General features: G+C 38.4%; 1 protein-coding gene across 1 annotated transcript in view; it reads right to left on the minus strand.

The window, feature by feature from the left end:
• Positions 1 to 278: 278 nt before the first annotated feature.
• The window catches only part of LOC132397967 (phosphatidylinositol 3,4,5-trisphosphate 5-phosphatase 2-like), a 170,698-nt gene continuing 157,274 nt past the window's right edge, over positions 279 to 13,702 (minus strand). The window contains exons 26-29 of the mRNA XM_059976816.1: positions 8,329 to 8,466; positions 5,381 to 6,134; positions 3,638 to 3,753; positions 279 to 2,778 (exon numbers count right to left, since the gene is read on the minus strand). Coding sequence (XP_059832799.1) covers positions 2,685 to 2,778; positions 3,638 to 3,753; positions 5,381 to 6,134; positions 8,329 to 8,466 — 1,102 coding nt within the window. The 3' untranslated portion in view covers positions 279 to 2,684. The remainder of the gene's footprint in view (positions 2,779 to 3,637; positions 3,754 to 5,380; positions 6,135 to 8,328; positions 8,467 to 13,702) is intronic.

Genomic DNA, 13,702 nt, shown 5'->3' on the forward strand with positions numbered 1-13,702 from the left:
AACTGCTGCTCACTGTTTTTCACACCATCCTCTGTAAACTCCAGAGACTTTTGTACATGAAAATCCCAGGAGATCAGCAGTTTCTGAGATATTCAAACTGCCCCTTCTGACACCAACAATCAATCCACAGTCAGTCACTTAAATCACACTTCTTCTCCATTCTGATGTTTAGTCTGAACAAAATCTGAATCTCTTGACCATGCCTGCATGCTTTTATGTGGGTGTACAAATGCACCTAATAAAGTGGCCACTGAGCGTGCATCCAAGCCCATCTGTTTTGTAACTTAATTTTTCAATACATTGAAATCTAGAGGGCAGAAGAAATATAGTCTCAAAAGATAGTTTCATTCTAAATTTATTTGCATATACTTCAGAGGTCCAAATGATATCACTGGAGTAAACATAACAACGCTGCCATTAGCATCAATTCATCCAACATGATATCCATGCAGATAAAAATATTCAAAGTTATACAGCATGCAACAATTCATGGCAATGGCTGTCCTTCAGACTGAAAGACTAGAAAGCTTTGGTCCTTTCCCTGTCGAATCACATCGAAGTACACTATCATGTCTGATGTGGTGTGGCTGGCAGTGCTTCCAAAAAGAAACTATCAAATATAGTTTCATCCAGATTCTTGCCCTGAGCCTAGTTGCTAAGATTTTGCTCAGATGTCTGTGTTTCGGTGTAATTTATTAAGTAACGTGTCCACCTTCTGCATTTTCATTTCAAACTCGAAGGAATTGTGTAACCTCAATTTATATAAATCTTCGGAATACCCTTTACTTTCTAATCAAGGTAATCAATATAATTCTGAAAAAGGTTTGATACACATACAGAACATTCATCATCACCACATGACAAACAGAGTCACTGTGTCAGCTTCAGAAATTGATTAGTTTTGATTGTAAAGCCATGAAGATCGGATGTTGATCTATAAAGGGTGAGGGATCCAGTCATCTACATCACTGCCCAGGTGCAGATGAATTAAGGATCCATTTGCTTAAATTTCCACACATAGACCTGAGATATCACCACAAGGAAGGCAGGGTAGCAGCTAAAACCATAGGGCATCCCTGTGAACTCTGACAATGACCCTGGTTTTTTGTGAAAGGACATTCTGCTGGAAGAACTTTGTAGGTCAGGCGGCAGTTCCTCCAGCAGTTTGTTTTTTTTTTGCTCTGGATTCCAGCATCTGCAATCTTTATGTATCTTGACCCTCTGTTTCTTTTGTTGTTTGTTTGTCCATTCTGTGAATGAAATACTGTGAATCCTCATTAACATGTCCAATTTACAAATAAGGGTGGGAGAGATTACATTCTGAATCAATCATGCAGAGGCATATTGTACCTAAACTTCAACTAACCTTTCAATCAGCATATGCCAAAATGGCCTGAAAATGAAGTTACATTGTTCAGAACATTAAAAATAGTATAAAACATGGAAAAAAAAACGTCAGCAACTCATGCCCATGAACCATGCATGCTGTATCCCTTTAAACTTCTCTTAACGTAGGGATGTTACATGTTGCACCCACAAGCCTTTCATTTAATCCCATTTGGACTCCAACATGTTTAAGAAAATGGAATGACAGATTTCTAAGTTTCCATGTTTTGATAAAGGGAATGCCCTGCTGTTCTCAGTGATGCAGATAAATAAAAATCAGCACAGAGCACTCATGCCAAGCATAAGTTTCTAGCCTACACACAGATGGTATAAACTCTGGAAGTTCACATGAATTTGGCTTTCATATGGGACAAATGAAACACCAATGAGTAGCATAGGAAGGAGCTGTGTGTGGCTGGCTTAAAAGATTTAAGATACTGGGGCATGCCATAAACATCCGGACTTACATACGCCTCTCCCCCTGACTTACTGACCACTTTTCAGACGTTAAACAGACACTTAAACCTCCTATATGATAGGCAAGATATAGACCATTAAGTCTAAGTTGAGTAACATGCACTTAATTTGAGATCTTCACTTTTTTTTAGTAACATCTTGCTGTGGTCTCTTCCTGCGCCAAGTTACCAGTACTTTGAAGCCATCTGGCTCAGTGTTGGCTTCTTCTGGCATTGTCCATTTTGTACAGGAAGCCTCAAATCGGCGTCCGTCCCAGTAACTTCCACTGCTAGGCATTCTGAGAGCTTTACCAGTTTGTCTTTTTCTAAATGAAAGGCATCATACTTATTAGCTTGAATTTCTTGCTGAAAAGTTTTCTGAGTATGAAAAGTGGGGATACTGAAATTCTAAACAAAGCCTTCAAGGGTTCTGGTTATTTGACCATTTATTATTTCACCCATGGAGACTAAACCATCCTTGTATCTTATCCGTATGGGACTTCAAGATAAGGCAACGCATTCTTCCATTCCAAGTCCCAGATTCCAGTTATAAGTTGCCTTGGAAAAATCAAACTGGGGCTCTGCTTCTTAGTAACACGAAAGACTGGGCCAGAAAAGACTAGGGTAAGACTAGGGCATCTGTCGCTGGGATTATACCGGAAACACCATTCACTTTTCCGCACTCAATTCCTTCCGGACGTCATAAAGAACCTTCAGGATGTGCTCAGATTCAGTATTTCACCCAATGTTTTCTTACTCAGGTAGGACTTCGGAAACAAAATTTAATGGCAAGGTCCATAAAGAGTGACCAGGGGTCCTCTTCCACTTTTTAACAGTCTATTGTCAAGGCTTATTGTGGTAAGCTAAGTCCAGAAGAGTCTTCCTGTGACTGGCATCAGTGACACCAGCTTCTCGTAAATCATCATCAGTGATGTCACTACACCAAAAAAGAGACCATAGTGTTATTGCTTTTCAGTAACAAATGTATACACACACATATATATATACATATATATATATAATATAGTAAAGTTAAAACCATTACTGCAATCACATTCCTAAACCAATTTCATAGATTAAACCTTGCAAACCTCACGACCCATAGCTTTACAAATCCATCTATCTGATTGGCTAAGCCTGGCCTGAAGAGACATGGTATGAATGAAATCATTCCCATGGTAGTAAGTGCTCAGAGAGGGACCTAGTTGTCGTGGGGCCAGGGGAATAGAGAAAGGCCTGGAATTTTGTGCACTAAAAATACCCAATGGGCCAATTATTTGTGACTGCATTTTTATCCCACCATGGATTCTGTGTCAGAACTCTTTAGGTATGGAAAATTCAGGGTAGCAGAAAAGAACATTCTTTCAACGATTGGGAGAACTTCTGTGTCAGACTACAAGTGAGTTCCAGTTTCGGCATGGAAAGCTGGCGGGTGGGGATTGCAAACAAGCAGCTGCAGTCCTACTGGAAGACACCGCCATCCTAATATCCAGGTTAATCCCAGGGTTGAAGAGAACATGTGTTGGTCTAATCCCAATCTGTGCCTAATTATGGGTAGTTCCACCCTGTAGAACTGAGCTGAAAATGTTTGGTTTATAAAATATCTTGAGATGGCTCTTAATCCACCAGTGTATGCTAAAATGCACAGGGGGAAGCTTGACCTTTAAGATTGACCTTCAGCTCACTCTTCTTTTGGTAGCAGCAGTGCAATAAGTAAAAAGCTACAACTTGTGCAAATAGTTTACAGAAACACCCAGCAGAAACCATTGGGTTTGATGTGTTCTCACTGTAATTACCTCCAGAATTCCAAGTTATCCCATCCATTCTCAATCAGGCCACTTTCATATTTCTCCAAGCCAAAGTGCTTCAGAACCTCCAAGATGGTGCTTGAACTATTACGGTTCTCAGAAGTCTAAAAGAGACAGCAAAAGATCTGTATCCTTTTGGATAGAGAATTATAATTTCTTAAATATATCTGCCTTTTTAGTACCTAAACCCTAATGACTGGTTTTGGTTTATGTCTACAGTAATAATGCTGAGATATTCTGATGCTCTATCAGGCCATATTCCACATGATTAATTAATTTTAGTCTCTAGCTGGTGAATTTTGGTCAGACAGCAAAACTCTCAAAGTATATAGAGAACAATTTGAATTCATATAGTAACTTTCTCTAACTTGTAAAGTCTCAGTGAATTACAGCAATAGAGAACAACTGAATTGTGGTCACTATTGTGCAGAAAGCATCCATGCCAATTTGTACATGAACAGTAATGTGATAAAGACCGAATATATATATATATATATAGAGATATAGCGCGGAACAGCTATATCTCTAGGCGTTGCTGGTCAGCAAACCTTTGAGCTGCATTGCTCAGCAAGTCTCCTATTTAACTCTAACGTAATCACAGGACAATTTACAAGGATCAATTGATTTACTAACTGGCACGTCTATGGACTGTGGAAGAAAAGCAGAGCACCCAGAAGAAATCGATGTGCACACGAGAAGAGCATATTAACTTTCTCAAAGAGGTCACCGTGGCACTACCATGGCACTCATCTAGTGAATTGAGTTAAAAGGTAAATAGAATGTCAGATATTAAGAATTCACTATTTCATTCTAATATTAGTTGACTTGATTTTCTGCAAGTCCCACCTGAGATTACAACAGGGACCTTAATGCCTCAGCTTAAAGTCTATGATGACTGATAGGCTCACAGAGCAGCACTTCCTCAGTGATCCATATTTCCATCATTTGATTCAGAAAAGTAATATTACAAATCACTAAACACATCATTATTCTATGTAAAGAATGATTAACATTTCAAACAATTTGTGCAACACACATACACTCACGTTCAGAATTAGGTTTATTCTCACTGCCATATATCATGAGGTTCATTGTTCTGTGGGAGCAGTACAGTGCAAGACATAAAAGATATCATGGTGAGGTACACACACACACACACACACACACACACACACACACACACACACACACACACACACACACACACACACACACACACACACACAGTGATCAGAGTTGATCGATCTATAGAACCTGCCTTACCCAGCACCACTGACATAATTTACCAATCCCACCTCATTCTACACCTCCCTCAGTGGGTTGTTCAGCAAGTTCAGAGGGAAAGTTATGAGTAAACTATATATGGGTCAGATGGCCAAGATATATCAGTGAATGGGTTCTTGCAACAATCTGGAAGTTCAGTGATCCCTGTTACTAATTCTAGTTTGCAAATTCCAGATTTATTTTATTAAGTTTAAGTCTGCATACCTTTAGTCTAGGGCTTTGAATTAATCCAACAATTTGTTGACTTACCCACTACACTATATCCCACTACAATATTTGACTCATTTCTAATTTGGTGCTGGTCAAAATACTATGCATCTCATTCATATCATAGTAAATACAGTACATCCGTGCACAAGATATTTGGGGAGCTGTATCATTTACATTAATCTGATTAATAACTCTGCTGAAACTCAAATATGACACACAGTCGGTAATTGCTCCTACCCCATACTCCATTGTCCGGCTCTTGACTGGCAGGGGCGGGGGCATGTTCAAATGATCCATCCGTGCAGGTCGAGGCTGAACCTCTGGGGCTTTGTTCCTCGCGGGCAGCCGGGGACTTTTGGCGGGACGCTCACGAACAGGAACGGGTAGCTCGCCCCTGCTGGATGGCCGGTCCTTATCGCTCAGCGATTTGACTATGTGGCTGACGGATGGAGGTTGGTCTTCTGGCCTCCTCTCACTTATTTTGTCTCTGACCTCGCTGATCAAGGAAGCTTGAGCCCCACTCTTTGCCACCACCTGAGGTCTGGTCCTTGGGCCCATGGTGCGAGCTTTGAATTCAAGATGGTCCCGAGCTGGCACTGTGTTCTTGAGCCGCTCTTGGCTGCCTTTGGCCGGTGAAGTCTGGGCTGATTTAACCCATACATCGTTTGTACTGGCATAGAGTGGATTGTTCTGCATTTCAACTTCCAGCATTTTGTGGTACATGTGTTGGCTTTGATCATAAGGGCTTTCATGTTCAGAGGATCCACCTTCATTGTTTAGATGTCGGAGTGAGTAGTCCTTTGGCTTCTCCATTGGTGTTGGAGGAAGAGGGTGTGTCTTATTCCTAGGGATAGGTTTTGACACCGGATTCCCCGGGTTTTCCTGACCACCTGTTCCAGACTGGTAGGAGAGGCCTTCAAGCACAAAGTAGGCTGGGTTGTTAAAACTGTTTGAGTGAGGGTCATCATCGGCAGTGTTATTCGGTTTCAACCTGAAAACAAAGCATTGTCCAGGTGAGGAAGCTCAAATACCAAGAAGTATAGTTATCATTTATCCTTTATTCAAGATCAGCTTGAGTAAGAGACAGCCTATTTATAGCCATTAAATGTATTTAAAATGGGGTCCTGTATCTCACACTCAGCGATTCAGGTACAGCTTCTTCCCCTCTACCATCTGATTCCTGAATGGACTTTGAAGCTTTGGACACTACCTCACTTTCTTAATATACAGTATTTCTGTTTTTGCACATTTTAAAAAATCTATTCAAAATACATAATTCATTTACTTGTTTATTTATGTTTTATTTTATTTGTTATTTTTTCTCTCTCTGCTAGCATATGTATTGCAAGGAACTGCTGCTGCTAAGTTAACAAATTTCATGTCACATGCCGGTGATAATAGACCTGATTCTGATTCTGATTTTGACTGATACTTAGCCAATGTCAGTGGAAAGTTCTCCTGCATACAAATCCCAAACTATAGAACATTGACCAGTACACCACAGTACTGGGCTTCTGGCCTGTAATGTTGTGCCGACCTTTTAACCTGCTCTAAGGTCAATCTAATCCTTCCCACCCACTTAGCCCTCCATTTTTCTATCATCCATGTACCTATCTAAGTCTCTTAGCGATCCCAATGTATCTACTTTGACCACCATACTTGGCAGCACATTCCAAGCACTCTCCACTCTCTGTAAAAATCAGATACCTATTGTTTTGAAACTATTATCTGCAAATCTGAATACTGTATAAATAAACAATCCCCTCTTATTGCTTCATAGGTTCATTTTGCTTTTGTGCATGATGACACAAAATGTGGTCTTTCCTAACCAGGTCAGTATGTTTCCTCGCCCTTCATTGCCTATAAGGGTCTATGCAGATAAAAACAACAGATTTCTAAAGGACAGGAAAGAAACAGGATTTTGTTTTCAATGGCTATCCAACAGTTTGATGGATAAAGTTATGAGGTGTTAAAATTTATTTATTTAATGGAGTTTAAATTCCCTAGATCCAGTGGAGAGCTTTAAATTCATATTCTCTAACTAATAGTTCAAACGGTAAATTCATAGGTGTGACATATAAAGATTCTTCAACCAAGACTCTGCTTCAGTATCTATATGGTAAGAAATAATGGCTCCAAATTTAAGTACGTTTAGTAAATGTTAGACTGAATACAGAGCGTCCCTTTCAGGATTATTTTAAGACAATGTGTCTGCTCTGTGTTTGTCTTCCCTTTGTATGCATTTTCTTCTCTCCCATGTTGAGCCTAGGGATAAACACCAGGCATTTCACCTCACTGAAATTTTCTTTTTCAAATGGAATTTTTCTCTCACCCATGACCACAGGCACCCAGCATCTCAAGGTCATATCAGGTTAGACAGTGTTGAAAATGACTGTTTACTTTGCTCCATCAATATTTGCTCTCAGGACCACAGTGACATTCCCATTTTCCCCTGACTATGAAAACAGTTTGGTTGAGAGTGATAAAAGTCAAAGAATATTACAGCACAGAAACAGGGCCATCAGCAAAACTGTTATTCAGCCTCACCCCATCTACCTACACCTGGACTATTGCCCTCCATAACCCTCCCATCCATGTACCAATCCAAAACACTCTTAAGTGTTGCAATTGAACCATATCCATCATGTTCACTGGCCGTTCCTTCCACACTTGCACCACTGTTTGAGTGAAGAAGTTTCCCCCTCAGGTTCCCCTTAAATATTTCATCTTTCACTCTAAATCTGTGACCTCTATTCCTATTTCACCCAAACTCAGTGGAAAAATACCTGCTTGCACTTACCCTATCCATAGAGTATTATGTATACCTCTATCAAATTTCTCCTTATTATTCTATGTAAGATGAAATAAGGTCCTGACTCAAGACTTTCCCAAAAACTCATGTCCTCATTCCAGGTAGCATCATTGTAAATGTTATCTACATTTATTCAATGCAGATAACATTTACATTGCATATTTCGACATTCTGATGTCCCTGTGATGAATAAAACTAATCTTTATCTTTTTCTGTACTCTCATTTGCTGCCACATATTCAGTAGCTTTGTGCTCTGAACTCGTGTCTTACCATCGGACTTAAATTGCACAAACGTTCAATATTCTGAGAGGTGATACAAAACAGATGAGAAGACAACAGGCTCCATTTCAGCGCAGCTGATGGTCACTGTACCTTGACTGAAGGGTCTCTTCACTTCCCTTCCCTTTGCTTCCTGGGGCAGCCGTCCCATGATCATCAGGAGAATTGGAAAACATCGCACTGACGTCTTCAGAGAATGCTGAGTTCTGGCCAGATTTTTTACCACTGTTTCTGTGAAATTCCAAATCAATGAACAAAAGCCATTAAACTTCTCATTCAAAACTGAACCACTTGTTACAAAAATCCAGACCACTTCACACTCGGGATTCATTTTGTCTTAAGCATATTTTACTCTATAAGGAAATATTACATTTGAATTGAATTATTGGAATTCAAAGTATTTAATTCCATGACAAGAATCTATATTTTTTGTGGGTTTGCAGTTGTTTGGGCTCCAGCATTAGATTCTTGGTTGGATCGATGTGATAATTGCTTTAGAAGTGCCAAAGCCCTTGATATTACATCAATGATAGCAAACTTACAGCAGTAACTGACATGTAGGAAAGGAAGAATAAGCAGTTATGACCCCTATTCCTAATCCTAGAATAAAACGTGCACTTGGGAATATTGGGCAAGATCAGAATCTGTCTTGTTGCTTTTGGCCCTGTTGCCTAGCAGCTTGCAAATTCTCACCATCTGGATATCACTTGAAGAAAATTTGTTGTGTCATTTTATGTACAGAAGACACAAGAGTGTTGATACCAACCGGGAAACCATGCCTAGAATAAATCACCAGCTTCTGAATATGTGAATTAAAAAATTATATGTTATTTTCTCCATTACAGAGATAGTTACTTTTCAGATCATATTGACTTTACACCAGACCTCTGCAAGATTTTTCTAATGACATTGGTTTGAAAGAATGAACTGCACTTCTTTCCTTTTTGCCTTCCTCCCTCCAGTATTTCCTTCAAACAGCTGAGCCCATGTAAGAGTACATTGCACATCAGAGAGACAAAAGCTCATAATACTGAATCTGATTCTACCCATTCTCAGCTCCGTTCTATTAATCCACCACCCCTGCGACTGCAATTACCAGTAAACTATGTCCCAGTTTTGAGGAGCTTATGGTTGCTTTGGAATCTCTTCATAGCCCCTACCCCCCCCCCCCCCCACTTGTCTTTAATCTTGTTTAGGCCTCTATCCAACTAAGATATCTGTGCTCATGAGCACCTTTGCCTTTAGTTGTTGCAGCACTGGGAGCCAAACCCTCAGTTGCCAAGGATATAAGCTCTGAAAGTCTCCCTGCGCTGCTTCTCACTTTCAGTTTCCTGTTCTTCAACATCTTTCTTAAAATTTACCTTTCTGACCAATCTCTGGCTATCTACTCTAATATCATCTTATATGGCAATTTTCTGCCATATATTACATTCTGCCATACTAGAGATATTATATATGTAAATGGAATGCACACAAAATGTTGGAGGATATCACCAGATCAGACAGCATCTATGGAGAGGAATAAAGAGTTGATGTTTCGGGCCAAGACCCTTCATCAGGATATGTCTTTGCCCAAAACTTCAGCTCTTTATTCCTCTCCGTAGATGCTGCCTGACCTCCTGAGTTCATCCAACGTTTTGTGTGTGTTACTCTGGACTTTCAGCATCTGTAGAATCTTCTGCGTTTATAGACAAAAGTTAATGTTGTTTATAAATTGCCCGATAAGCTTCTACAAACGACATACACAAAATGCTGGAGGAACTCAGCAGGCCGGGTAGCATCCAGGGAAAAGAGGAAGGAGTCAACATTTCAGGCTGACCCTTCAGCAGGAGTGGTATCATGAGTCCTGATGAAGGGTCTTGGACTGAAAAGTTGACTGTATTTATTTATTGCCTTTTTTTTGGATGTATCACGTCAGTGAGGTTGACCAGACAGACCTTATAACAATGGTCTAATAAATCATCAACTCTCTTCCTTTCTCTATAGACCAGAGGTTCCCAATTTTTTAATGTCATGGACCAATATCATTAAGCAGGGTGTCCATGTTCCTCAGGTTAGATGTTGCCTGATGTAGTGAAGATTCCAGCATCTTCTACTTGTATTTCAGATTTTGCTTCTGAATCCTTTGTTGAAATTTGTCCTTATTATCTTGTTCTAAATAATAGAGCAATAATGCATTTTGCTCCTGACAGGCAATGCCACAGAAGTGAGTAAAATTAAATTTCAGAAACAGAATAAGTACACAGTTATGTCTTTATTACAAATCTAACACTTGTCTGAGGACAAATTTCTTTTTCATCTTTCAATACCCAAGCTACTGAAATATTAATCACTCCATTGTTAAAGCAACAGCCTTGGTTTTCTTTTTCAGTATGTTATCTGTTTTCTTCAGAACCTTGGAGTTTGGAAGTTTTCTTTCTAATTCAGGAACCGTGAGTCTATTTCTACATTTCATATGTCAAAACATCTGCCAGAACAGCAAGTCTCCAGCTGACATAACTCGAAAACTGATAATCAACAAACTTGCAAATGCTGCAAATTGTCCACTGATGCAAAACTTCAAAGGTGTCATGTCTAGTTGATAAATGGAGTAAAAAAAAAATCGAACATAGAACACAGAACACTGCAGCAGAGTGCAGGCCCTTCAGCCCATAATGTTGTGCTGACCTTTTAACCTACTCTAAGATCAATCCAACTCTTCCCTCTTACATAGTCCTCCATTTTTCTTTCATCCATGTTTCTACCTAAAATGCCCTAATGTACCTGCCTCTACCACCACCTCTGTCAGGGTGTTCCACACATTCACCACTCCCTATGTAAAAAAAAAACTTACTTCAGACACCCCTCCCTCTATGCTTACCTCTCATTGCCATAAAATGATGCCCCAATACATTAGCGAATTCTACCTGGGATAAAATCTGTGACTATCCACTCAACTAAAATAAAAAAAAATCGAACATAGAACACAGAACACTGCAGCAGAGTGCAGGCCCTTCAGCCCATAATGTTGTGCTGACCTTTTAACCTACTCTAAGATCAATCCAACTCTTCCCTCTTACATAGTCCTCCATTTTTCTTTCATCCATGTTTCTACCTAAAATGCCCTAATGTACCTGCCTCTACCACCACCTCTGTCAGGGTGTTCCACACATTCACCACTCCCTATGTAAAAAAAACTTACTTCAGACACCCCTCCCTCTATGCTTACCTCTCATTGCCATAAAATGATGCCCCAATACATTAGCGAATTCTACCTGGGATAAAATCTGTGACTATCCACTCAACTCATGCCTCTTATCATCTTATTGCCTCCATCAAGTCATCTTTCATCCTCCATAGAGAAAAGCCCAAGCTTGCTCAACCTGTCCTCATATGATGTGCTCCTTAATCCAGGCAGCATCCTGGAAAATCTGATTTGCACCCTCTCTAAAGTTGCCACATCCTTCCTATAATGAGGCGACCAGAACTGAACACAATATTCCAAATGTGGTCCAATATTGGATTACCTCTGCTTATAAATAAGTAAAAATTTATAAAAGAGATTTTTATAAATTGATTGTAGGTCCTCATCTGAGGCATTGTGATCAATTCTTAACATTTTAGGAAAGCTATAAAAACTCTGCAAAGCAGTGAAGGATTTTCAATATCATTACTTCAGCTCTAAAGTTATAAAGCTAGAATTGTTTCCCTTGGAATGGAGAAGATATTTAAAATAAATTATAGCTGGGTAAAACAGCTATTCCCTGTGGTACTGGCCAGCAATGTGGGGTTATGCTTACGAAATCATTGACATAAGAACGAATGAAGAGACATAAATCTTTCCAGCCAGATATTTGCCTGGATCTGGAATGTTTCACTTGAAAAACTGCTGGAAGCTGGTTCCAAAAATAATGCTATAGGGAATTGGACATAAGATGAAGAATAAAAGATCTGCAGGGCTGTAGGCAAAAATGGGATGTATGAATAACAAAGAATCTGCTAGAAGAACTCAGCATGTCAAACAATATCTTCAGTGAGAATAGAATTGTCAACACTTTATTTAAAAACTTAGATTTATTGCATCTTTTTTCGAGAAAGATAAACCGGCATGGGTTAGAATAGAACTAGATAAAATAGGAGAAAACGTACCAGAAGATTTTACATATAAATGGGAATCTAAATGGATACAGGAAAAGAAAGAATCTCCTACATTAAAACATTTGATTGATTTATGGAATAAGATAAATGTTGATGATGAGACAAAAAAATCTTTATTAGCAAAGAGATCTTTAATTCAAAATAGACTTATTCCTTTCACAATGGACAATCAACTTTTATACAATTGGATTCAAAAAGGGATTAGATATATAGGGAATTGTTTTGAAGGAGGTATATTAATGTCATTTGATCAATTAAAGAATAAATATAAAGTATTAAATAACACTTTATTTTGTTACTTTCAATTAAGGGCTTATTTAAGAGAAAAATTAGGTCAAACAATGTTATTGCCGAAACCGAATGAAATAGAAATTTTAATTCAAAAAGGAAATATTAAAACATTTATATCTTGTATGTATAATTTGATTCAAAAACAGGCAATTAAACAAGGAATCCATAAGTCAAGACAAAAATGGGAAAGTGATTTGAGTATTAAAATTGAAGAAACAAATTGGTCAAGACTATGTCTTGATAGTATGACAAATACAATAAATGTTCGGTTAAGATTAGTGCAGTATAATTTTCTACATCAACCATATATTACACCACAAAAAATAAATAAATTAAATCCAAACTTATCGGATCAGTGTTTCCGATGTAACCAGGAAACTGGTACTTTTTTACATTCTACATGGTCCTGTTCTAAAATTCAACCTTTTTGGACAAATTTAAGACTCTTACTGGAACAAATTACAGGAGCACAATTTCCTCATAATCCAATATTACTCTTATTAGGTGATATTGAAGGGATAAAACCAAAACTCAAACTAAATAAATACCAGAAAGAATTTATAAAAATTGCACTGGCAGTAGCCAAGAAAGCTATTGCAGTTACTTGGAAATCGGATACATAATTAAGTATAGACTCTTGGAAGAAAGAAATCTATGGTTGTATTCCATTAGAAAAAAATACTTATAATTTAAGAGATAAATATGAAACATTTTTGAAAATTTGGAGCCCTTATTTACAAAAGACAGGATTAAATCTATAGATGCTCTGAAGATGAAACAATTGGTCATTTGGGGAAAGAAATAAATATACATATTAAAGTTTTTATGAATTCCATGGAGCATGTGGAGATCTTCCAACAACCAGACAATCTTTCTTTCTTTCTTTTTTTTTCTCTTTCTCTTTTTTTTATATAGGGCAGTTGGTGGGAGGGGTTAAGGGGAGGGGGGAAGGGTTATATACATTTTTTTCATACTTCATTTTGTAACTATTTAAAAATGCAATAAAAAAAGTTTTAAAAAAAACTGCATCAGGACTGAA

This window comes from Hypanus sabinus, chromosome 8 (genome assembly GCF_030144855.1).
Source record: "Hypanus sabinus isolate sHypSab1 chromosome 8, sHypSab1.hap1, whole genome shotgun sequence".
Taxonomy (NCBI): Eukaryota; Metazoa; Chordata; class Chondrichthyes; order Myliobatiformes; family Dasyatidae; genus Hypanus; species Hypanus sabinus.